The sequence below is a fragment of the Eleginops maclovinus genome, chromosome 12 (genome assembly GCF_036324505.1).
Source record: "Eleginops maclovinus isolate JMC-PN-2008 ecotype Puerto Natales chromosome 12, JC_Emac_rtc_rv5, whole genome shotgun sequence".
In the NCBI taxonomy this organism is placed as follows: domain Eukaryota; kingdom Metazoa; phylum Chordata; class Actinopteri; order Perciformes; family Eleginopidae; genus Eleginops; species Eleginops maclovinus.
In genome coordinates this window covers 11,289,202-11,316,721 of record NC_086360.1, presented here as the reverse complement: position 1 = coordinate 11,316,721, position 27,520 = coordinate 11,289,202, and the positions used below count along the sequence as shown (strand labels likewise).

The 27,520-nt window shown below is 38.9% G+C and overlaps 1 protein-coding gene across 1 annotated transcript; it reads right to left on the bottom strand.

Annotated features, from left to right (window-relative positions):
- Positions 1–1,101: 1,101 nt before the first annotated feature.
- gas1a (growth arrest-specific 1a) lies at positions 1,102–3,344 on the bottom strand. The gene has a single exon (XM_063896325.1). It carries the CDS (start codon positions 2,842–2,844, stop codon positions 1,960–1,962), a length of 885 nt encoding a protein of 294 aa, XP_063752395.1. The 5' UTR covers positions 2,845–3,344; the 3' UTR covers positions 1,102–1,959.
- Positions 3,345–27,520: the final 24,176 nt, after the last annotated feature.

Here is a 27,520-nt window from a genome sequence, read left to right as displayed (position 1 = left end):
AATCATTGATTTAATGCCCTAGAAGCTGACCAAATAGAGAGGATAGATGATGAAGAATATCTCATAAAAATAATATTGAAAACAAATGTTAGTAACTATAAATTCTAAAATACAAATAATGCTTACATTTTTTTTTTTTTACTGAAAACCTAAATGAATGCATACTGTACCCGGAAATTCAAACTAATTAAAGAATGATCTTTAATCTAATAAAAAAACACACATTGATTGACAGGTTTTTTAAAAAAAAGGTTTGTTTGCATCTGTAAGTAAAACTTTTTCCTTAATATCTTTTCTTTTGCAAATCCTGATTTTCAATCTATTGTGAACACTCTTGATTGTAATTGGATTAGTTGTATATGATTAGAAAAGAGCGTGGCTTTAACAGTGAGGGTAGCTACTGATACCTGAGCACAGAGGGTGTTGGTGGGGGAGGGGGGTGTTCTGTTGATTTATGGTGCCAGTTGCTTTTGACAACAGCCTGCTAAATCAAGACATAGCGGGTCATTAGGCTATCAGTCAACAGAGGAATCTGCCCTGCATTTTAAATGAGCATGTTGTATTTACATAAATAAGAATATTAAAGTTATTCTTTCTAACAAACATTTGTATTATGAAAACAGTATTCCTTTAAACTGGTGAATTTGATATATAGACTGTTTCTTCATTAGCAGCAGGATTTATATACAGTTTATCATCAACTAAATAAACCTCACTGATGAGTAAAAGCAAACTAAGGAGCAAAATCATCACTTTAAATTAATCATATGGATCTAAATTTTAATTTGACCAATAACTATGTTATGCCCATCAGTTCATTGTGCAGAGTTGAATAGGATTAAGTGTGTGAATTAAATAAATAAGTCACACACTTTTGACATTATTTTGTTACTTAACCAAAATTGTATAAAGCCGTTTACGTCAAACTGATGTGAGAAAAAAGTCATGAAAGGAATAAAAAAATGATGAGATTTTGTCAATTTAACAGATTTTTGTTCGTAATGTGTCTTCGCTTACGGCAACTTATCCAACATTTATTGTCCACCATGCATATTAATACAAAAAGTATTGTGGAGAAAAAACACAAGTCGCAGTCAAGAATGATATCTTCAAGTTTCCTTTATGCCTTCTATAAAAGTATATCATTAAGGCAAGCATACAGTGGATTTAGACATTTCTTTCTCTAGGCAATACACAGTGAATAAATCATCTCATAGTCTAAAAACATAAAGGATTCTCTGAAAAAAACTATATAGGTTATACACATATATACAATACACATTATCTTTGAAGAAAGTACAGTCAAAATAACTTCCCTTTAAAGCTGGAATATTCAGTCTTGTATTCACATGATGAACATTTGGATGTAACTAGGTGGCATGTAATAAATTACTGTTTCACTTAACTCCTTATCTATTTACAGTTTTTTTACAATTCATAGATTCCAGCATTAAATACTTGTAAATCAAACATTCTGGTGCCAAATGGCAACAGTGTCATATAAAAATAGTTAATGTCTTTAAAAAAAGAAAAAAAAAGAAAGAAAAGATTGGCAGTGCGCAGCATACTGATTAAGCATTTCATTGTTTCCAAAACAACTGTCTATGTGGCAACTTTACAATCAGAGTCTGTGACCTAGAGAAAGAAGACAATCTAATTTAGCTTATCACTAAAGCAAAGCATCTGGAGAGCCGTGAAGTGGTGTGGTTTGATAAAAGGAGCAGCCTGCAGCTCAGGCAGTTTTAAAATATCTTTCTGGTCCCATTTGCATAGAAAATATCCTGGTGTGATATCCTTCAGCGTCTAAAACTCTTTACTCAAACAAGGCCTGCGCCCGAACACCCTCTCTTTCAGTCTGTGAGGCTCTAACCTCTCCCAATAGCAGAATGTCAAAGAGTGACACAAATGTAGATTGCCTTTTATCCGGACAAAAATCGGGGCAGATTATGAACCCAGGGATTAAATGAGGGGCAATAGAGCCAAAATGGATGCCAGCAGGGTCAAAACACAGTGGGCTGCTGGTAGAGGGGCTCCGCTGTCCTGCTCCACTGTATAGTCAGGTTCCGTGTGGTCCTCGTCGTCTACTGGATACGGGCCGCAGTAAGAGCCGCTGCCTTCTTCTCTCACCGGAGAGTCGAAGCACAGCGACTTCATGCTGTTCTTAACAAACTCACAGATGGCCCTCTCCGTCCCGTCACACATGCACGTGTCCAGCTGCTGACCCTTGGGTATTTTACGCATATTCGCGATCACATTCCGGCAGGCGTTCGTGCAGATTGACCCGCTGAAAAGTTTCCCGCAGTGTTTCAGATAATCTTGCATCGAGGAGCTGCACTGCCCGTCTCTCTCGCACTGGCGCCGGGCTTCCGTGCAGCCGGTGCTGGTAGTCTTGGGTAGACACGGCTCGATGGCCCGTTTGGTGCTCGTGCACAGCGGATCATGGGCGCAGCTGCAGTCCTCCAGAGCCGGCCCGTTTTTGGTCAAGTTTAGCTGCACAAGCGAGGAGATGCAGTGGCTGGGGCACTTCCTCCTCTCCCCGTTCAGCACCGGGCCACATGCGCGCGAGTAGTGTTCGTATGCGTAATTGCACTCGGGCTCGGCTTGGCAGTTCATGATGGCTTGCCAGCATATCAGTCTTCTACCGTGGGACGGCGAGGCCACGGATAAGTAGCCAAAAAACAAAAGCACACAACCGAGAGGCCAAACACATCTACAGACACTCCGTGCCAATGCGCCAGAGCTTGCCATTGTTCTGGCTGCAAGATAGGGTAGAACCCACAGCAGTGTCACATGCAAAACCTCTACACTACTCCCATGGATAGTGTCTTTACTGGAGAGTGTCATTTACTCCGAGGCAGATGGTGTGTGATAGGCCCGTGTGTGGGCGTTCAACAGGCTGGCACTGCGCTGTGTAATCCCGGCTCCATAAACCCGTCAGCGATGATCCATTTGAGCCGGATTCTTGTGCGAAACTGCCGCTATCCATACATGATTGGGGGAAACTGAAATAGAGACTTACAGGAGTAAAAAAAAAAAAGACGCCGAAAAAAAAGTTCTCCAGAAGTTTAAGAGAGTTTCTGCAGCAGCTTATTCCATCGCTGGGATTCTTTAAATTCGTGTAACAAAACTGCCTCCAGCTCAGCGATCTCTTGCGTCCTCTCTGCTAGCGGATCTCAGACAAAAAGCGAAGCTGTATGTCCCGAGAGCCCTTTGGAGGAGTGCGCTGGATCATTTAGCAGTCCTTGTGCGCACGGGTGTGCAAACAAATAGTGCAAGGGGAAAAACAACAACCCTTGTGGGTCGCAAGTGGTCCTCTACTCTCTCCCCTTTGAGCATTTGTCTTTCTGCCCCTTAGCCCCCTCTACATATTAGCGAGGTGCTTCTCATTGGTTGGCCACTTGTTGTGGGTTCCTACGTAATGATGGGCGGGAGTTCAGAAGGGGAGCAAAATGGGCTTGAGAAACACAAGGTCAGGTGAGATGAATGTGTTGGTGAGTAGATTTAGTGGAAAGAGCAGTCCTCTTTTAGTATAATATCTGGGGGAGGGGGAGCAGGTTACTCTAAAACCTTTCATACTTACAGTATTTTCAAAAATTAAATCAGAACATATAACATATATATTCACACCATAAAATATTGTGATGGTATGTTTTTTTTTAAGATCACTAGCTTTGGTTCTTGATTTTAATTTACAGTATTACTAAATAATATCACGTACCTATCTTGTATGAATGAAAGCAAAAGACAAATAAATGTATTTATTATTTCTTAATTCATGCCGAATAGTATATAGACGTTGTTTAAGGGAATAACAGAAGGTTTACAAAATAATAGTTGATATTTCCCATTGTAGTAATAATCATGAGCTGTTGCTTGCAATGTTTTGTATTTACAATACTAAATATAATCTCATGACGTATTCTTTGCTTCATGTAACAAAGTCACAAACTACAGTATGTGCAACAAAACCAGCATGACACCCCAGTAAAGCACTTTCTAAAGTGCAATATTCTGCAGATAGTTGATAATGACACTGACTGCTGTACAATATTACAACTGAACTCCAGGCCTGCAGTGCTAATGATCAGTGCAGCATCCTCATTGATAAATTAATCATCCCTATCCTATTAACACTTCCTCAGCAGAGCAGTTGAGTACAAACTAATTGAGGGGTAAAAAGGGCACTTAGTGAACATCATTTAATATGATGATCACGTATTAAGGCTAACTTCCCACTTCCTATTATTGCACTTGCATTATTGCAATGTCAAATGTTAAGCCGGTGAATCACGGGGACATTCATTTGCTGTGTCTTGCCTCAACATGTGATCTGGTATTAATCCAGTCATACTGACTTGACTGACTACAGATGTTTATACCATATCATCAGCCTGTGTTAATAAGTGTACTCCAGGAGTTTTGCTGTAAATAACAGAATCATTTCTTTATGCATCTGTTGCATTGTTGGGCAAAGGGTAATAAAAAGTGACAGTTTTCCAAGTTAGTGTTTATCCCTGAATATAATTCAGAATATCTTGATACAGCCTCTATGGAAGATGTGTCAATTCACACTTGTTAAATTAATGTTACAGTTGTTATACAGTAGAACTTTTCTTGATATTAATCTCTACTATACATATCTGGTGACATAATGCTTAAAGTTATTCACAGGTGTGTGTCCATACTGTATAAATAAGGTCTCTAAAAACTAAATTAACACAGAGGATGTGGATTAGTTGCAATTTAACAGAGTTTAAATATCTTTGGTGGTTTTGACTTACATATTCCAATTAAAGTAGTAGAAGTAGGTTTTTCTGTGCAAAGAGTATTTCATTTTCTAAATTGTACAATAAAGCAGTTTGGGGGAAAAAAAACTTTCAGCGGATCTTCAAATATTTCTTCCAAAGGTTTGAATCAAAACAGAAACAGTTTTCTAGCATGTTCAATCGTATTGGATGAACTGACCTAGAGAAAAGACTGTTTTCATTGACCTGCTGTTGAAATCTATGATTGGTCATCAAATTGGGGAACATTACAAAGCAAAAGCTCTAGCAGCCCTGGATGATTATTTTTATAGTTATAATATATTTCCGCTGACCATCAAAAAGGTCATTAAGATTCTGAATATCTTGTTGATTTTAAAAAACGTTTGACTTTTAAAAGAGTTAGAAATTTGCCCAAATATATCTCCCTGGACCTCATAATCAAAATAACACACAAGGGTGTATGTGTGTGTGTATGTGTATGTGTATGTGTATGTGTATGTGTGTGTGTGTGTGTGTGTGTGTGTGTGTGTGTGTGTGTGTGTGTGTGTGTGTGTGAGTAAAATGATAGCCCACATGTTGACACATGAGCGAGAGGAGGCAGTTTAGTTCTTGAGGCCTGATGTGGATGAGGGAGTTGGGGAAAGAGAGCAGCGAGGGCACAAAGGCTGTTTGTGTTTCAAACAGCATTCTGATCTCAGGAATGTACCTTTAGGCCACAGCCGTGAGCTCCCCACTGCAAACAATGCACTCAATGTCAGTTACGGCTGGCTAGCACAGACGCTGCTGGCGCTACTCCAAAGTCCCAACTCGTCGAAAATGATGGATACAAGGAACTCAATACCTCAGGAGTCTCTCTCCTGCCTTGCCCTCCAGCACAAAGAATAGAAACACTATGTTCTTCAACAACAGATTCCCAAAAAACAACGTCTTCATTGTTTTAAGTGCTTTTAGCACAACTGTAATAGGAAACAGAGGCAACACCATTCAAGCAAAGAATTCATTCATCTTTTTATATTTGTGTCAATTAAGCAGCAATTTAGCCTTTCAGAGTCCATAATAATTTGCATCTTTTGAAAATTGATTAAGTCAAAACTTCTAAGAGAAAATACCTCTTTAAAAACTCATCAACCACATAAAACAATCTTTTATCCTAAACAGACAGAAAAAAAGCTCATTGAATCATCCAACACTTTTGTCTTTGCCAACAGCTGTACGCTCAAACCAGATGTGCTACACCGAGCGCGGAGTGTCGTTACTTTGAGGGCTCAATTAAACCAGAGTTCTCGCCGCAACAGTCCAATTAAGGGACAAACATAATGGTATTAAAACCATCCCCTGCCGATGTTCAGAGAACCGAGAACTAAGTTGTCTGAAGAAAACTATATTTTAACCAAACATTGCCAACAGGTGTTTTGGAAAATTACTTGAATTATAACTTTGGTTGAATAAAAATCATCACTACATAATGGTTTCAACTTGTTTTTACAGTTTCTATTAGAAAGAAAAACTAAAAAGATGTCATTAAAGACATTTATGTTGCTCTATTTGATACATTTTGACATTCTTGCTGCAGATTTTAAACAGCTCCAACTCATTAATGGTCACAGGACTTCTGCTGCTGAAGTGTAAAGAGAGCTGTGTTGTGAGGATTTCATGAGTACCTGCTGGAGCTGAATCCCAGCAGAGAAGGTCAGCAGCAGTGGGCCTGCACAGCGCTGTCTGAAAAAGGAAATATCAGGATACAGGAAATGAGTTGGCAGGAACTATCCATTCAAATTGCTTCCTCTTTGAGATTTCTGAGAAGCGATAATGGCAAGTGATAAGTTATTTGGAACGGAATCAAATAAGATTACGGATTCATTTCCTTCCTCGTGTCTGCCTATTAATTTGCCTCTGGTTAGTCCGTCATCTTCTGGGGATTTGTGTTGATTTGTTCGGTGGGGGACTGCACAGTGACACACAAGTGATTACAACAGTACAAGTTGGCAGATAATGACAGAAAGTCAAAAATAAACCAACTATTTTTATCATTTACAAGTGTTTTGCTTTTAAGAATCATGCTGATAAGGGAAGAAGTCCTGCAGCACAAAATAACAAAACAAACTCTCTTAGTTTTCAGGGAAATAAACACATTTGACTTAAGTCAGTGATACACACCCACATTTTTAGAGAGTATGACATTGAAACTTTGTTTCCTGTTGTGCTTCAAAGTGACTAAACTGAGTGGGTGGATCCCTTCTTCAAAATCCTGCTAAATGGTTAAAATGTTAAATGAAGTGTTATAGGGGGCGTATTCCTTTAATCAGTGAGATTAAAGTCATCCATCATGTCAGATCGGCACTGATCCTGCTGACCCTTTTAGCACAGTCCACTGCAATATAACGTCTAGAAGATACAACCTGATCTAGACATTAGTCTATGAAAATGAATATGAAAACAGAGAACAAACTCTGATAAACTAATCATCACAATCGCATGAATCAGTGTAACATTTTGATAACTTAAACGAGGGCTTGACTGTGTATTCGGTCAACTTTGGTGAAAAGGAACTAGCTGCAAGGTGCACCGTACTATCTGTACTCATTTCCTGTCTTCTGTCTACTGTCCCCATAAAGTCATATAATGCCCCCACCCCTAAAACACCCAATGTATATTAAACAGATATATGATATTGTAGATGACCAGACAGGAAGTCTACAGGCATTGTGACCTTTTTGTGAGAGGGCAGAAATGCCAGAGAGAGAGAGAGGTATGACATACATCAATGGTGCTACGTCCAGGATCAAATTGCATGCACTGTAGCTTTCTGCAACACTAAGGCACTCTAAAAGACTTTACAAACTGTCCAAACACCCTTCTACAATCAAGCATTCACGCAGATTGTCTGCACACACAACAATGGCTTATACCAATTTGCAGCTATAGGTGGTAAAGAGATGGAGGCCCTCCTCTTCCTGCAGGGCATGAGGGTTATTTTCATTATTTGAGCCCCTAAAACAGGCAGACCTAGACATCCTGGCCCATATGTCGTCTAATAGTAAACAGCAAAGTCCATTAGTGGTCGAGAATGTGCTTTTAGATCTATAATGACATCCAGGTAACTTTTACAGTATTTACCTCGACAGACCTCTTTGAGTGTCTACACGGCCTCCACACACCGCATATCACACGAGCAGCTGCTTCAACACATGCTGCTCAGCCATCAGCCAGTATAGCGGCTGTTTACACAGGCCCAAAGGCCTTTCATATCAATGCAGACAAACACCAGCACATACGGACCAACCAATAAAGACCTAACCTCCGACACAGACACATGACCTCAATCTTCCTAACATGGAGAGCAGCAAGACAGAGTTTAACATGTAAAAATATAACATAGAAACTCTACGCATAATCCCCACAACATGTGCTAAACAGGCCTGATGTAATGTTTATAAAAGATTCAGTTTCTTCATTGAGAGTGATGAGGACTTTCACACTTCAAGTGAACTGCATTCTTTATTATTGTTCAAAAAGGAAAGGTTATTTTTGACTTTGTTTATTCGACCAAAGATGTTGTGATAGTGGTGTTATAACTGACTGTAGCGCTAGATGTCGCCTAAATGTGATAGTGCTGCTGCAAATCTAGTACTTGAACTGAATTACTAATACCAAAAGAATACCTGAAGTATGACAAATACTAATACGTTTCCTCCTGATTACCAACATTCATTATACAACTTGTTACTGCATTGTATGTAATGTTTTCCTAACACAAACAGTTCAGAACTTGACTTAACTTGCAGAAAGAACTATCCAATGTCAACTTTAAATTGCCAGCAGTTTTAAAACTTGTTAGATTGAACACATAGTATAGCTAGTGAAGAAGATTTGAGGTTCAATAACAAGCCCTATGATAAGTAAAGCATACTTTCAGCCTCAGTATCCCACAAAGTTTTTAAAAATGGCCACGCGGGAGGTAATACTTTACGTCCAATGTCAAAGTTCAGTACCTGCTATATGTGGCATGGCAGAAAGTAAGGGTGTGGAGGTTGGATCAGTGGGTAAAAATGTTGCATGTTTGACTTCATACAGGAAACCACAGTTTGTGTCCCGTCACAGGCCCACAATTATTGTTAGGGCCATCTGGAAAAAGTATCAAATACTTGAGGTACTTAATTACTCTGGTTTATATACAATATTTGTAAAACTAATGGCATCAACGGTACCTGAGCTTAGCAGTGTTTATATCCAATTAGCCTTATGTTAGCATGTTAACCAGCAACATTCTTTATGCTCTGATCTTTGTGTATTTTCTCATTAAGGAAAGTGTTGCTGTTCATTATTAACTCAATTATTTTCTAGAGAAATATATTAATACTTTGGTCAATAAAACAAAAGTCCAAGGTGAAGTCTTAAAATGTATTTTGTTGTCAGTCCAAAACCAACATTTCCAGATTTAAGAGGCTGAAAACCTTTTCTTCTATGTTTTTGTGAAAACAATTCCAAAGGGTTATTTCATTGGCAATTCTTTTTCTGTAATCAATTTCTGAAATACAACTCTAAGTTAGTATACTAGGTTGAACATGTTTTTTTTATAAAGAATTACACTGATGCCCTCTGTGCACTGTAACATTAAAGCTACCCAGTCTTTAAGTACACAGTTTCTAGGATATGTAAACAACAGAACACTCAGCAGTATACCATCTCACCCTCTCACACAGCTTTTGCACAGCTTTTGCACAGCTTTCATACTTGCATCCCAGAACCCCTGCAGTTTTCTGGCAGGCCTCCAAACCTCGAGTACCAATTTAAGAGATTAGACCCAGAAAAAGCACACGAGACCAAGACAAATGGCCCCCACCAGATCTCCCCCGACCAACCTCTGGCATCATAGTCTGCTATAGAGACGTCAAGTAGTGCGGGAGGGAATGTGAAACCCAAGCATGTTCCCCCATTTGGCACGTTCCTGAGGCTCCAAGTCAGTTATGAGGCCACTTCATAGGAGTGTAAACTGTGTATTTAAAAAGCCGTCATTGTGGGACTAACATTGGCCCTGGTGTAGGTTGTTAGAATAACTGAATGACACAATGGTTTCTTTTCTAAATAAACAGATGTGGGAAGGCTATTAAAACCTACATTTTTTTCCTCTTCCTCTTAGTTTCCTCCTCCCCCCCATCTGCAAGTGGACACACACACACACACACACACACACACACACACACACACACACACACACACACACACACACACACACACACACACACACACACACACACACACACACACACACACACACACACACTTTTACTAACTATCACTGCCTCCCTCTCTCTCCCTCTCTCTCTCTACCTCCCTCCGTCCGTCCACATGTCTAAGAAAGGCAAAGGCCCAGTTTCCTCCTGCAGCTGTTCAGCACAGATGGGCCTCTATTCCAGCCTCCACACTGAAGTGATATCGGTCTTCTGCATATGCTGATTAATTACGTGTCATTCTTAGCTCTTCCAAGACCCCTGCCCCTCTGTAGCCCCCCAAAAGCACCCCACTCCTCCTACTCCCATGCTGCACATGGAGGAAATGAACTCCACACCACAATCCTGCTGGCACTGGCCTCCTATCAAATCTAATTCTGAATGAAAGATTACTGTGGGATTTCAGAGACCAAAGCCGGTTCTAATAATATCAATAATTCACAAGTTCTCTGGAAAGCTAATGAAAAGGAGCTTACTTTACAATTAAATCTATAATATGTGATATACTTTCATATCACTAGCTGAAATATTTTCTAAATTGTTGTTTTGAAAAAGGTAGTTAAAAAAGTTTGTATAGTACCAGAAAGAAATGTGCTTTATATTATTTGAAGAAACAATAAGTATTATTACAATAAGTGATAAGGCAGCCAAAATGTTGATAATATAAACTCCAAGGAATGACTTGTAAAGTATTGCCCATCTGTTGGATTTAAGGCAATATTCAGGAACAGCAAAAACACCATGGCAACGCTAATTTGGCTTTGCTATACTACCAAGATAAAGTCCCAACTGTTTACCAAAAGATCAGGACTTAGAAGAGCTCAATCTCAAACCTGAACCCTCAGGGGTATTTCCCTGATTTATAATGAGCTAGTTTGGTATTACTTTTATTTTATTTAAACAAACTATAGATCATGTTTGTTTAAAGAAACTATAATAACGGAACTAGTATTATATTTTAAGTTTCAGCCCATGAGTTTTGCCTCATCTGAATCAAGAGTGTAATGACAGTGTATCGTATGCTGAACAGATGAAAGCCCTTAAGGCAAATTTGTGACTTGTAATCAGGGACCTCACTCTGCAACATTTAAAATCAATGGGTGTGTAGGATTTAGACAAAATCTGCAAATGAACAAAAATCTGAATCAATTTTTGTAAAAGTACTTTGTTGCACAGTGAAACGTTTTATGGGCCATATCTGCAAGAACTAAAGCAAAGAAACATCCATCAAGTACCGGGTTCCTTCAATGGAAAAAGTCAAAAACATGGCGTTGCCTGATTTGGGAATTTTAGGGAAGATTTGACTTAAAAGAAAAACCCACATTATGAGCTTAAGAACTACTGATAATATGATGAAGATGAGATCATCAAACTCAAAAGTGTGTTTTAAAAGTCAGAACATGATAACCACTACTTGCCTATGTTCCGAACAAAGCAGCGCAGGAGTGCATTCCCAGCTGGTTCTGCAATGCTGATACGCAGCGCGGCTGCTTGGTGACCAAATAAAAAGCACATGTCTGACATAGCATCAGAGATGGATCAATCCTCTGTGAACTCTTGACACCGAGGGGATTACTGTGGATAATAATGATGTGACCGATCCACATGTTGGGTACATTGAAGAAACACAGGTGCCATTTTGAATATTAAAACTGGCGATTTGTCTGCCTTTACCTTATGCGTATTTGGCTTAATGGATGCCCATGATCTTGGCCTCAGGCTAGATAGTGTTTCATTGGCAAGATCTATATGAATAGCAGGATTAAGAATACATTTTCCTGAACCAAAAGGCGGTTTATTGGAGCCAGATTTTCCAGTCTAAGTTGGAGTTCAATAAAGGGCCATTTTACTGATTCTTAAACAAGACAAGTTTTCAAAAATGTTACTAATTCAGTCAAGCAGAGTACAGTTATTAGGCCTGAAGACACAGTGGTGTTGGTTTTTAATATGCCATACATATCTGAACAGAAAAATAAAAGTACTCGAGGTGAACTAATAGTTGCAGTTTCAGGTCTCGCAAGAATACTAAGTAGGCAACCTCTTTATAACCTTTGTCCCAGATAAAAGCTGGAAGATACATTTTCCAGCAGTGACTGCAGACCGAAATATAACGTTTACTGACTAAAAACTGTCAGACAGATTGACAGATATTGTCATCTGGCCTAATTTTCCTTTAAAAACAAATGATGTAGAATTACACAAAATGTACATTTGTTGGCATACATAGTTATTTCCCATTGTCGCACTGGGTCCGCTAACCTCTTTTAATCAATTTGCAAAGAGAAGTTTATTGTCATCATTGTGCAATTAGTACACTGTCTATCAAATATGTGGTGCATTCAAATCCAGTACATCCAGGTTACTGAGATTTATGGGAATTTGTTATACTTTTTAATGACTTTCTCATAGTTTCATCTTTGTGTTGTATAAGATAGGCTTTCCAAAATGTTTCCCCGGACTAAGAATCCAAACATCGTTAAACAAAAACTGTCTTGGTGCTGATGTTTTGCCACAACATACCCAGCCAGTGTCAGCTTTCAACTGATAACAGCCAGGCCATCACTCAGGTGGGGCCCCAGATGGATTTGGACAGATTCATCACAACTAACACTCTAGGTCAGTCGCAGGTAATCCATCAGAGCGCTGGGCTAATTCAGCACTGTCAGAAAGGAGCAAAATAAATCTGTCTTTCAAGGTTTCGACTCATTGACAGAATTTACGACTTCATCAAGGTGTGTAGCTTGTTGCGCTAGACTGTACACAGGTCATGCTCTGACATAACATGGATGTAAAAAATCTCTAATAGTTTCCCTTTAATGCGAATGTGTAGTGTCCAAACACACAAAGACTCACACAGGATCACATTATTCTCTTACATCCATTGACTCCCTGGAGGAAAAAGCTTTCACTTCATGACCATGTTGTATGATTTGTTGTCCGACTCAAGTCACAGGAGCAACTGACAAAAGTAACCCAGCCAACGGCCTCATTACTCAGCACTTTGGGCAACTCTTAGCAAGCAAATCAAACAGCATACAATAATTACTAGGAAGAAAAATACATCAGCCCAATTCAGAAAGTGTGGCCTATTGCTGGAACCTCATTATGCCAAATACAAACTCCAACGAGCCTTGTCAAAACCACCAAAAGAAAAACATTCTCTTTAAACAGAGTGCTTTTGCAATGTCTTTGATGGACTGAAAGATATTTTTAAAGCAAACATAACATGTGGCTAAAATGTGCATTTTCTACTAAACATCTGTAGGCCCGGAAAGATTATGACTTCATGTCCTTTATTGGTCTGCATTGAGATTCTCATTAGTGTTGTTGCCACAATGGTTTATGTTTGTTTGCTTAATTCTGTATAAGACAGCAATACGTCAAGCCGAATTCACAACTCATGTAACATTGATCCACAGGAAGGGGAAGCTCAGTATAGTGATGCTTGAAGCTCAGTCATTACAAATATTTATTGGCCAAGTCATCCTCAAACAGTGTCTGATTGACTCTGCTTTATTACCTTCACAAAAGGAGTTTTTTTATACAGTTGTTTTTATACAGTTTGTTTATAATAAGGTTAACTCAAATACTAATTAAATAAATCTCCTTAAAATAGTCGACTCTTCAACCAAAGGCCAAGAAAGTTTCAGTTCATGCAACATGTAGTGTAGAAGCAAATAGTTTATTCTTGGATTTCAAGGTTGACTATGTAATAACCATGAATCAGTTATACATGTCAACTTGGAGCAATTCCACTTACTCTGAAAGCAATATTACACGTCTGTGTAATAGTGTGTAATATTGCAATAAATCACTGTCTGTATGTTGCGCAATTCACCCTAAAGTCTATTCCTGGGTTTTGATATACCTATACAGTACGTATATTGGGTGTTGCTAAAGTTTGATCATTCAGCCCTAGTAAAAATGTATGCTTGTTTGATTAAGGAAGCAATATCTTATATGAATAAAAAGTAACCCAATGCCAATGTCTGGTGGGTAAAACCTCTGAAAATTAAGTCTTTGAACTTTTGAAAACATTAAGACTGAAAACCAAACACCACATAAATGCGGAATTAGTAGTTGTTTGATTTAGTGGAGTGTGTTTAGGCTTCATTAAAAAATTGGAAACAGTGAAGAAGAACCGTTCTGGCTTGTTAAATGAAACAGGAGAAGAGAAAGGAAAAGGGAAAAGGCATCAGTATGCACAGCTTTTACAAAATCTCTGAGAACTATCACGTTTTCTGAAGTCATGAAGACGATATGATGAAAAGACATTTTGAAGACATTAAAGAGCTTCATGTTAATATCAGAATGGTAATGCTTTTACTTCGTACCCAATGCATTGTGGGATTTGGGGACCAAACTCTATTTGATGTAAATGATTTCACAGACCTGTGGCTTCAGGATTAACTCACTTAGGGATTATAGATTACAAAATATGAGCAAAGCAAGTTCAACTTAATTACAACAAGAAAAATGTGATATCAGTTTGAATCAATGCTCTGGCTGTTCGGTTTTGTTGCTATTTTCAATCCAGGTGTGATCCCACAATTCTTCCATGTGTCTATGTGAAAGGGCAGGTGTTTCCCGCTGTGGTGGCCAAAAGTTTACGACCATGTGTGCTGGAATTTTGGGTTACCTCACACTGTCAGCCTCTGGTCGTCCTGTAAACTGGCAGGAATGTGAGCATGGATATGCAGTGACTTGCACAAGACACCTTTTATGACCCTTGGGTGCCGGCTAACTTAGTAGCCTTGAAATGTTTTGTGGGAAGATGTTCACTCATCACTCAAAGTATATGCTAATGTAGGCCATGGGAACAGATAGCAAAAGGCATTTATGTCTCATTTGAGAATAGTACATTCAAAACTAATAGGACAGCAAAGACTGATGAACAAAGAGGCCACGTCTTCATTCCATTACATACCATATCCATCACCATGAAGGACACTGAGGCAAAGGGGACATTTGGCATAATCGCAGTCATTTCCTGGACCTAGCCGTGCACCCTGGCTGTCTATGTATGGAGTCTGGCAGTCTGGGTCCATATAGACAGTGCAAACACACAGCGAACACACTCATCCATCCAGTACACTGCAGACCTCTGATCCATCTTTGACAGCAGCTGAACAATCTGCTCCTTCTTCTGGCCTTCCCTGTCCAGACATACTTTCTGTCGCAATCTGTCCACCCCAAATGAAGATAAAGAGGAACACCAGAGCCGGACTTATCAGTCAACATTGAACCATCTTAAAGTCCCTTGCACAGATGGCTGGATAATGTCAACTTGAAGACCTTTCTCTGCCCCTACTCATTTCTTTTATCTTCCTACTCCAGACATATTCCTGAGAATACTCAAGAGCACTAAAGATAAGCCTACAGTTTCAAAGTTAGAACTCAAGGATTAAAAAAGTGGATCTCTGTTTTTTGGTTGCCCAGCAGCAAGGCTGTAAGCAAGGCTAACCATGCACATTAACATCGTAGTAGAAGATGTGATAATAACAGCTTCCATTTATTGGATGCCTAAGGTGACCTTTGGGGTCAAAACATCAGGTACTCCAAATTCGAGCTGGTAAAATTAGAAAAGGATAGAAACACAGCTGTTCTCTCAGCTAATAAAGTTATTACCGATGTTTCAAACCAACCTGGCATTTGTCTGTTTTTTTCAGAGACACCTTGACAAAGGCGTTGACGCAAGTTAAAGTCTTTGCAGTAAATAGCACCTATGTTAATTTGATGTTGGTTTACCATTACAGAAGCTGATAAATGTAGCCATAACCTGTTATTTATGAGTTGTGTGAGTCGTTTGATTCAAACCTAGGATTTAATTGAATTTTGGGACTCAGGCCGCCGTGGAGAACATTTTTCATGTATTTAGAGTCCTGTTACGTGTGCTAGGGTGGTGAGGTGAAAATCTAGAGTATTAAAGTTTAATAAAAGGGGGACCGACAACGCCACCTGGGGACTTGCACCCCAAGATATAAACCTTCAAAGATTTGGGCACAAGTTCGTACTGAGGGGCAGAGACGTGTTTTGTACAGAAAATAAACTTTTATTAATTATGAATAAAACAACAAAAGAAGCTAAAGAAGAGGATGCTAAAAAGAGAAAATACAAAGTAATCACGTTGTAAACAATAGTACAGTTTAATATCTTTATTACTAACAAAAGGTTTTAAAATCTTTATGTAAAAGCTGACATTTAAATCAAAACAGAAAAATAAACTAAGCCTCGGTGAGATGAGGCAAGTTAATGGGGTCGCATACTACTTTGTGACACTCGGGTGCAACCAAATACTCACAGGTGCAGTCACAGCAAACCAGTCACAGCAAGTAGGTCACTCATTCGTGCTCCCCGGTGATCTCCACCACAGCAAACAGTGATACGGACTAGCCCTCCCCATATACTGGCACTCAGCTTGAATAGCAAACGAAGACTAAAAACCAAACCTAAACAAACAAGAAAATCCCAGCTGGCAAAAGGAACTAAACTAAACAAAACCAAAGTAACTATACAAAACTAAACTAAACAGCAATGAACAAAAAAGCAGTGAACAAAACAGCAATGAACAAAACAGCAATAAACAAAACAGCACCAGGTAAACCACCATAGGAAGTCAGCAGACAACTGCACCACCGACCATGAGGACAGGGCCATGGGGAAGGATGATTGCAGCAGGTGCCATTTATACTCTCTCTAATTAGGGGGAGTGGTTCGGGGAGGAGTCAGGCCCTGAGCTGCTTTTCCCAGCACCCAGCTACATACGCTTTGGTTCTATTTTAGTCTTCACTAACTCCGAAGGGAGATTTCTGGTTCCTTAGCTGCTAAATGCTCTACTATATTCAACAGCTAGTAATTGGGGCTGCGCAAGTAATGTACAGTGTCAGAGCTTTTTCACTGAAAACAGTTGCCAGCTCTTGCTGAAATAAGCTTTGATTAAAGTAATGAGAGTGTTCCAAAATGTAAACCTAAGGTGATGTCTTCCAGTCATATGTATCCATCAAGTACAACAAATACAGGCCTAGAAAAATGCATCTGTGTAAAATCTATGCAGCAACACACTTGACAATGTACATCACAAGACACAACATATATCTGTCAGTGGTAGTTCTAGTTTTCTTTCAATCTCCACTACTCTCCTGTCAAGTTAAATGCTCTGCTGATCACATGAAGCATAAATGCTTTTCATGTCTGTCAGCGCACTTCAACCCACAAACACACGATAAAAAAGCTAATGTGGTATTATCTTTAACTGGCATCAAATGTTCTTTCTGGTGGTGTTGTAATGTAATGTCACATCTGAAATCCCATCAACCTCAAACCACAAACGTGTTTTGACAAATCTGGCATGCTGAAACTGTTTGTTTTTATTCATTCTTTGTTTAAAGTATGCAAACTCTGTTAACCGTCAAACTCTAATCAGTGATATCTTGATGGATTAAGCTCTAAACTTAGAATCGTGCGTAAAATATTGCTATTCTTGTGGTGTCTTCCTCACCTGCTTTAGTGGTGAAATTTCTCTTACCATGGACAGCAGAAATAGAGCCGTATTTAGGTAGAGGTCATGGTGTTTGGCTTTGATTTGTTAAATGCCTGCTTCCAGGGTACGACACTAACTCAAAATGCATTTTCAGCATTCATAAACATTAATCTAGTAAATTTAGTTTGGTATATTGATCCATATCAAATATTTCACTGACTAAAAACCTTGCTAGGGAAAATGATTAGGTTTAAACAGCTGTTGCTTCACTTTGGCCTAACAGTACAGTTGTTCCCCTCTCAGAAAAAAAGAGGTCAGCTCGTCTGGTCTTGGGATCTTTGATATCAAACAATCCAGCACTCTCCCGTCTTATCATTAAAGCATTTTCTAAGCTTGAGTAATCCTCTCCACAGAAGAAGAAAGACACCCGGGCAATGCTTTGAACTTGAGATAACATGGTCTGCACATGGTGTGTGTTAAGGAAGTGCTTTGTGTGTGCATGCATTTGCATTTCAAGTCAAAGTACAATAAGGCGTAAGGAACTTTTGGCAGGTAGAATCTGCCAACTACACTTAACTTAATGTGTTTCTCATGCAAGCCCGTAGGAAAAGAAAGGAAAAGTAGTATTTACAAATGGTACAACTTCGGAAGTTAAACATCAGCACACACATAAATAACAATCTCTAAAACATTTACCACATTGCAATGCCATTTTTACTTGACTGTAATGCTTATTCTACTTTTATTTCTAGCAGTCGTACACATTGAGGGAAGAGGACAAACCCTCCTGAGTTAGGCCTTGAGAGTCCAAATGTTTTCTTCTAAGTGGCCTGATTTTTCCATCAGGATTCACTGAAGTCTGTGGTGGGAGTTTGGGGACAAGCAGGACCTGATTTATACAACCCCCCGCCCTACTGCTCCCCTACCTGACAGGAGCAGCTGCATCTCATGACAGATAGGCCATGTCATCTCCAAAATGACTGCAGGGCTGCCCTACTCTCAGCATTTCTGTCAGCACCCAATATGACGTTCTAATTTTACCAAAGCAGGCACGCCTTTGCACCCTGAGTGTGTAAGTACTCAGTTGTACAGATGCAACCTTGGGCAACATGTATCAGTGTTGGAACAAACTAAATAGATTGATCAGTACCTGTCCTGCATACGTATTTATGTTTATTTTACACTTCACTTCATTTCAAAAGGAAAATACTTTACTTCCTACTACACTTATTTGGAATCCACTTTCACTAGTTATTATTCAAAATCAACACAGCATTGTATCTGTTGCTATACTGTATTAAAACACGGACGCAACCACTCATTTTACAGTCACCTGGTGCTGAGCGTTTTTCTGATGAGGTCAATGGGACGGAAAGAGAGATGTGTTCATTATCTCAATAATATAGAATTGTACAAACAAAGTTTTGGGTATTTTTGTACTTTTTATCCCCACGCCACACACACATGCAAACCAATACAAAGAAACAATGACTTAATGGTGTCTCTGGATTTGTGGAGCACGCTGACAAAAACATATATTTTAGAGGGAAAGATAGTTCTTAAAAAGCTTTAAGTTAGAGTTAATCATACACAACATCAAATGCACATCCACACAATCCAGTGCAGACACTTCAAGGTCTTGTTAAAGCCAAGGAATGAGCTGCACAGCCCTCTGGGTAATAGACTGGGGATATGCTGGAAGAACACTCAAGCCCTCTTGCCATTCCAGGAAGAGCAAAGCAGGCCATACTCCATATCAATGACAAAAGCAGACAGACAGCCCTGATGCCTAAAACATGAGCCTGAGAACTTTCGCTCAACTGAGTCAATTATCATTTTCTTGAGGAACATGGGATACATTGCTGCAACAGAAGGTCTAACTTATTGTTGGTTAACTATAAAAACTCCATATACCAAAGAATATTGCCTCTATTTAAGCAGTGTTAGAATGAACATCGGTACCTCTCTTTTCCCTGATCCGTCAAAAGGCAAACAGTACAGAGGCTGACTCCATAGAGAATATGACGTAAAGAATCACTGCGGTTAAAGTTCTAAATATTACGATATTTTGTGAAAAATTACTTTGCTAAGGAGTGTTAACTCTAAGACAAACACATTTAAACATGCATGTAGTCAAACTACTGTGTAGTCCACAAAGATACAGCAGTTTTGTTTAAATCCAGACAAGGCCCAGCAGTTGTTTTGGTTGAAACCATATGGGACTCATTTGAGAGCGAACTTCTGGCATCGATTCAGGGGCCTGGTTTTGATGTTCGGATAGGATCGGTACACATTTCGGTCAACATGAAACTATTCCAAGATAAATGTGTCACTCTAATAGTAAAGAAAAACCTAAACCATGCACATATTTAAATTATTTTTACTTATTTTTCCTGAAGTCAACAGTGAGCTTGTACTATATCTTCTAAAATTTCCATGGTCGACCATAAAAAAACAAATGTGAGCTTTAATATTCCTTTTCTAGAAAGCCAAGTACAGCTTTTATTGCAAGATATTCCAGTAATTAGTTTCCATATGAATAAGTGTAAAAACAATGTGTCTATAAAGTTACAGTAAATGTTTCTCCGTTCAACTTTAACAGGCATATTTCTGTCTGCTTTTCTCTCCTGCTTGGATCAAATTAATAGAGGGGCCTGTTTAGGGAGAACTTGGGCTACAGCAGGGACCAACACAAGGTTCAACTGCAAAACTCTTCAGTTGCATCAGCTTCTCATACAGTTACATCAAATCTTTGGAGGAAAAAGGCACAAAGAGTGTGAGAAGCTTCACAGAATGAGTTCCTCATCTGACCTAACGTGTGACCTCTTACACAGGGAGCCAAAGGAACATCTGTGAGAGCTAGTGAGTATAGTATTTACCCAGAGGTTACAGTTTTACCATTTGACAAGAACAGAAAGAGCATCTTCACAAAGTTTCATACTAACTTCAAAGATCAGCCACATTTGGCAAGATTGAAGCTTTTTTTCCCCCCAGTTCTTAATACTTGATTAACTTATTATGGCCAATGTTCTCACTATGAAACAAAAGTCCAGTGTCAGGTTTGGGTCCCTAGAGTAGCCAAATAGTGATTGCTCATTCAAACTCCCATAGATAAAAATGCACTACCTAAATTATGTGAAATTGCTGCTAATTGTGGGTGTGGGTAATCATTCATATAATACTGCTCTTTGACAACCGCACAACATTTGCGTTCTTGTAATCTGGGGTTGGGCTCGAGTGTTTCACAGTAATGTTCTACCAAACTGAGATTACAATCTGAGCAGCTAGGAGACTGCCATTTGCTTTAAATGTGTAGTAAATTACAAGGAAAACAAAGCCCACACACACATAAAGCAACATGCAGACCCTGTGGCACCAGAATAGCAAATGTTGAAGTTTTATGTAGCTCACACTTTGACATTAGAACACCTCCAGCATTTCTGACACTACCTTTACTGTGCTGGTGTATGCTTACTGGAGAGGGAAACTAGATTACGTTGTGTAACATTCTCAAATTTCTCTTGCTCCTCGAAAGCCAAATGAATATCTGAGCAGGGCAGAGCCTCAAACCAGTCCAGGATTCTCATCATGCCACAACCACCTTTAATCTCCAGTAAGTAGTTTCTTGGCACACAAAGGGAAAGTTCCCCCTTTTAGAAGGCATGTAGAAAAAAATGCATGAAACCTGATAAATTGACTGTATATATCTCTGGGTTTTGGACTGTTGGCTGAACAAAATAAGACATTAAATGTCAACCTGCAGTTTTCAAAGTATAATTTGTTGCAGCAGTGTTTTTGCTTTGACTGACTGGATGAGTCAGAACTTTCTCCAATCAGACAAAGACAAAACTGAGGTAATTGTTTTTGGAAAAAAGGAGGAACGACAAAAAGGAGGAACAACAAAAAGGAAGAAAGACAAACAGGAGGAGCGACAAAAGGTCAGCACTGAGCTTCAGTCGGCAATGTTCAAAACAGCAGCTAACACCAGAAACCTAGGTGTAGTCATGGACTCTGACCTGAATTTCAACAGTTCCATTAAAACAGTTACTAAGTCCGCCTACTATCACCTGAAGAACATATCTAGGATTAAAGGACTAATGTCACAGCAGGATCTAGAAAAACTTGTCCCTGCTTTTATCTTCAGAAGATTGGACTACTGTAACGGTGTCTTCACAGGTCTCACTAACAAATCCATTAGAAAGCTGCAGCTGATTCAGAACGCTGCGGCTCAAGTCCTCACTAACACTAAGAGAGTGGATCACATCACTCCAGTTCTGAAGTCTTTACACTGGCTTCCTGTCTGTCAAAGAATTGATTTCAAAGTTCTGCTGCTGGTTTATAAAGCATTGAATGGTTTAGGCCCAAAATACATTTGTGATCTCCTGCTACATTATGAACCATCCAGAACTCTCAGGTGTTCTGGGACGGGTCAGCTTTCTGTCCCCAAAGTCAGAACTAAACAAGGAGAAGCAGCGTTCAGTTATTATGCCCCAAATATCTGGAACCCTGCAGGTCCGCTGCAACTCTTACTACTTTTGAATCCAGGCTAAAAACATTTGTTTTTGCCGCTGCTTTTAATCTAACTGTTCTTATCTAACATTGCACTTTGATTTTTATTCTGCATCATAACTTTTATTCATGTATTTTATACCTGTTGTGTTTATTTTATTATCTTTGCTCTTAAATTACTGTTTTTAAATGCTCTTTTATAATGTGTTTCTGTTGCACTATTTCTAAATGCATTTAATATATAAATAAACTTGCCTTTACTCTTGTTTTTCTTGATTTATAAGTGTGTTTTACTTCCTATGAAGACATATTGTTGAAATGGTACTTTACTTTTGTTAATTTTAGGATGAATGGCAATATTATTAATGAACACTTTGGGCTGGATGTAGCAGATCAACTCTGCTCTCCGTCACAATTTTGGTAAAAATACTTTTCATGACTTGGTTTTCCACTGCAGGTAGCACCCATTCAATATTGCTTGGCAATTTAAAAATGATGGGGTTTAACCAGACCTAAATACCATTCACAACAAAAAGGCCTCTTCTTTGAAAGTAAAACAGTTTGCTGTAGCTTCTTCTCCAGCAGGCCATGACTCTTTCAGCCTGAAACTTCAGTCTACCAGCAGCTGCACGCCCGCATGGAGCCGCCTCCATGAGAGATGCACTGCCTGCATCCATCAAGACAGACTGAGAGATTGAGGATGCGGTCCAGGGTGACAGGCACCGCAGGTTAGGTTTCACACTCACATATTGATCAGAAGAGATATAGAGGATCACTAACACACACACACACACACACACACACACACACACACACACACACACATACACACATACACACACACACACACACACACACACACACACACACACACACACACACACACACACACACACACACACACACACACACACACACACACACACAGTACTTTTCTTTTAACAGCGAGGCTCTCCATTTTTTGTTATCGTCAACAAATCCAAGGAAAAGACCAAACCATCTGTGTGCAAAACTGTTTCTCATTATTTTCTGTCCGTCTTTGGCTCTCCGTCTCTCTTTTTCTATTGAATACCAAAATCTCATTTCATACCCAGCTGGTCATCACTCAGACAGATGTAGAAAGTGATTTTATTGGGAACTAGTTTAAGTTTTGCATTAATACACTTTTAGGATAGTCATATCATATATCCATTGCCTATTAAATCTCCCCTTAAGTTTCTGATGTAGTTGATAATACATTTTAATAAGAGCAATGGCACACTGCACAACAGGTTGAGATGACAGGGAAAAAAGCAATTGCACAAGTACATTTGTCCTTAATATGGGCCTCAAGTGAATTGGAAACATAGAAAATAGTCATTTAACAAAAGTACAATGTGTCAACCTTTAATAGCAGCAGGATTATGTTTTTAAGTACCACTCAAAGTAAACTACAGTGCCCATGTTCATCATGATGAGGCAACAAACACTACAGGAGTTAAAATGGACAACTGTGGAGCTCTGTGGCTCACCGAAATACTGTACAAGTATAATGCTTTGAGTAAAAACTTTGGTCCAACTGTTAAGCTGCCTCTCTATGCTGCTTTAGGGGAATAATGAAATAATTTGTTGCATCTATTAGGAGTTTATATTCATGATTTAGTTAAGAGCCAAATATTTGTAGGGAAACATGATACCCTCACTTCTGGAGTTGACAGCTGGTCAGAGAGAGAGCAGTGTGTGTGTGTGTGTGTGTGTGTGTGTGTGTGTGTGTGTGTGTGTGTGTGTGTGTGTGTGTGTGTGTGTGTGTGTGTGTGTGTGTGTGTGTGTGTGTGTGTGTGTGTGTGTGTGTGCGTGTGTGCGTGCATGCATGCATGCATGATAGGATGCAGCTGCAGCCTGGCTACATGATGGTAGGGGTCCAGCAACAGATGGGGGCTTCAGACTGCACTGCAACAAGATAGTCAGTTTGAAATACCCACATATTTAACAAAATATGTGTATCCAGGTTCTTGGATATAACAACTAAGAACAAAGCAACATTTCCCAAACCCATATTTATACATTAATATCTGATATTTTTAGGCTCATACACCGGATAACAATCTTTAAAAAATGCTTCCTGCTCACTGAGTAACTTCTCACTGTAGGACCTAATTAAGTTTAGCCGTTGAAATGAAACGTTGCGTAATTATTTCTGTTTCTGTCTTCTGTAAAGCTTCCCATGACTTTAGCCTTCAGCTGATTATTGAGTCATGTAGTTCAGGACTGCAATCCAGCTTTTGCCCCAAAGACTAAGTTTAAGATGACTGAAGAACTTTGGCGACTGAACTAAAGGAAACCTAATATTAGGAATGCCCCCCCATAAAGCATATCGCCCCCCTCTCTTTTTGCCCTGAGGGCTTTTAGCCTAAAGCCTCAGGAGGCCTTGTTCTAATGATATCAGCAACTTGGTTGAGTTGGAAACTTACATACTCCTGTCCAACAAGGTTTTTGATAACTGAAATTGGTCGGAGGTTTTGACCTTTTAACTTGTATCCATCGAGTAGGACCGGAGTAGATACTCTTTTTGGAAAAAGATATCTTGATTTGAAATCAAATTCTTTGCTATGGACTGGATAATGCTGAATCTTCTTAAAAATGTACACATTAGATTAATGTCAAGGACATTTCAAAACACAGATCATTTCAAGTAAAATGTTCATGTATTTGGTGAATTATATGAAAGTACATATCCAGGGTGGACAAAATAATGCAAAATGTTGCAGAAAAATAAATATTTATGAGGCTTTGTATCATTACTTTACTTGTATTCATATACTTTTACTTAAACATAATAACAACTTTAACTTTTGGTTTTCCAGATCATATACAGGTTAAAGAGTGAGGGTTACTTATTAACACCACAAATCAAAACGTCCCTTACTTAATGTCTTTAAACTGAATGAAGACATAAAACAATATCACTCAAACCTTACACATTTATATAATTACACAACATTATAAAAGTATCAAATCAGCACATATAGCAGAGGTTTTGGATGCTCAAAAGGCTCGAATACAGAGCCCTGGCTAAAAGTGATAAAAGGAGAAAACTTGTTGGCTGCCCTGGATGTGACCAGAACCTGCCTTCCCTCAAGGAGTTCGACCCCCTGAGGCCGGGACCCCAGAAACTCACAAGAATTTCATCAGTCTTGTGCCAAATCTGTCTGATTAATGTTACTTTTTCTCATGTTTGTCTTGTGTGACAGCTATGGGAAAAATGTTAAATAACTCACTGCAGTGTAACCCAATGTGATGTTTAATGACACAGCACATTGTCTGCAGCCTTGCAGATCCTTACTCCTAATCATTTTGTCATTGTCATCATTTGTTTAATTTTAATAGTGCTGCGTTTACTAGTTTTAGAAAGTAAAATTCAAACATTTTTGTCAAATATTTCCCTTTTCAATAGAAAAAAAGTTCTTTACCTTGCCATGCTATAACATAACTCTCTTGCACAGCAGCATGTTAATCCTCCTATATATATGACCTAGGTCCGGACATGAGTTACAGCAGCTCTAATGTGGTGGCTGTTTCACTTTTATCACTACAATTATAGTTAAAAACATGACGCCTCGTCTGCATAATTGCTTGCTTGAATTTTCACTGGTCAAGTGAAAAGAAGGAGAGCGAGGAGTGCTGCCCAGGGAAACGTACACTCGACATTGTGAAGTGAGGGTTTATGAAGAGCCTATCCCCCCAGCAGGAGCTGTTTTATTAGCGGTGTTTAAATGACCGGCTTGTAAAACATCAAGCAGCAGGCAAGCAGCCAGGCGATTTTGGCCTCAGGATCCGATGCTACATGGCTGGCTATTTTCACCCTCTTCGCAGCTTTATTTGACATGCTAGTGTGTAGACAGGGTTGTTCCGAGACACAATAATCACTCTGTAAGTTGAAACACTAGATTCCCACCTGTGAGTTGGAGTTGGGACTCCGGTGGTCCTTGGTTAAACTGTATCTTTAAGCCAAAGAGAAAAAAACTGGCCAGGGAAGAGAGGTTAGATAAATAAAGAGGTCTTTTCTGAAGGTTTGATGATGTTAACACCTTGTCATGCACGAGAATAAACTCAAAAAGCCAAAATGCATTTTCCCTCACACACGCAGGGCAATGATGAAATGTTTTGAAACAAATTAAAGGTCCCATTTTAAAATTGTAATGTAAGATGCATTATGATTCCTCTGCTTGAAGGTTGTGGGAGCACATACAACTAAATGATCCCCTGAGATGAGGGTTGCAGTCATGGAAAATATGACAAAATAATAGCTTTTTTATGACTGAACATCAGGCAATCAAGTCATCACTATTAGGATATCGGTGTATTTAAGCATATTGCTGATTATTCCCTCTTTTTTCCCCTCGACATGAAGGAAATTACTTAATTCACACTTTTCACTTGAATTTCACAATGAATCAAACAATTAATAGAATAATAACAATTTAAAAGAATTCTGATGTTAATAGTATCGACAATTTCATGAAAAAATTATTATACATCATTTTCTGGTCAATTACATTTTTTGGAAAGTCTCTGGACTTCTGTTGGGGTAATGACTATTACCTAAAGCTAAAATAAAAAAATATATTTGCATTGTATTTTATATTATAATACCTAATTTAAAACTTAAAGACGGCAACAACAAAAACAACAACAAGAAATCTATTATTTCGACATATTTAACACAAATACATGTTGACAGGTTTTTCATTTGCATACACTCAAGCCTAGCCTACTCAACTGCAGTAAAAGCTGCATTACAAACTGTTCAACTGTCAGATGATTAATCTGCGCTCTGTACTGTCAGAAACTTGACAGAGAAATACACCTCTTACTGTATTTTCAAAGATTGCAGAATCAAAGAATCTGCACCAAATCACTTTCCATCCCATCAGTCAAAAGTATTCTGGCAGAATATTTTAAAAGACGCTCCTCTGTCTCAACTTTAAATATTATTCTCCTGCTATTTCATTATTTTATCCTCTCTGCAGTCTGGGTTAGTGGCAGTGCTGATTGAGGTGTGAGTGAGGACTTCTCTAGCCAAGGACAGAAAATTGGCAAAGGGTTAAAATGTCAGGTTCAATCAAAAAACTCAAACAGCAACACTTTTGTTTTTGGGATTTCAAGTATAATTCAGTCACAGTCCTCTGACTGGTTCAACCTAGATTAAAAAAAAAACCTGTCATAAGACGTTACTTACACAAAACTGCAAAAAAAAAAAAAGAAAAGTGATTTTAAGTCTGGGAAATGTTTATTTCGATTAAAAAAGGAAGCAGGATAATTATGTGTTACTATGTAAAAATACTGCAAGTTCTTATACACATTTTATCCAGATAAGTGAAATATGCCATACTGTAGATAAGTATACAGGCACTGGACCTTGAAGCATTTCCTGAAACAGACCACCAAATTCACAGGAGACATCTTATCTCTGCAGTCACTCAAACAACGCACTAGATTTAGAAACCTTATCATCAAATACACCTGCAGCAGTCTAAATAAAGCTCTGTTGTTCT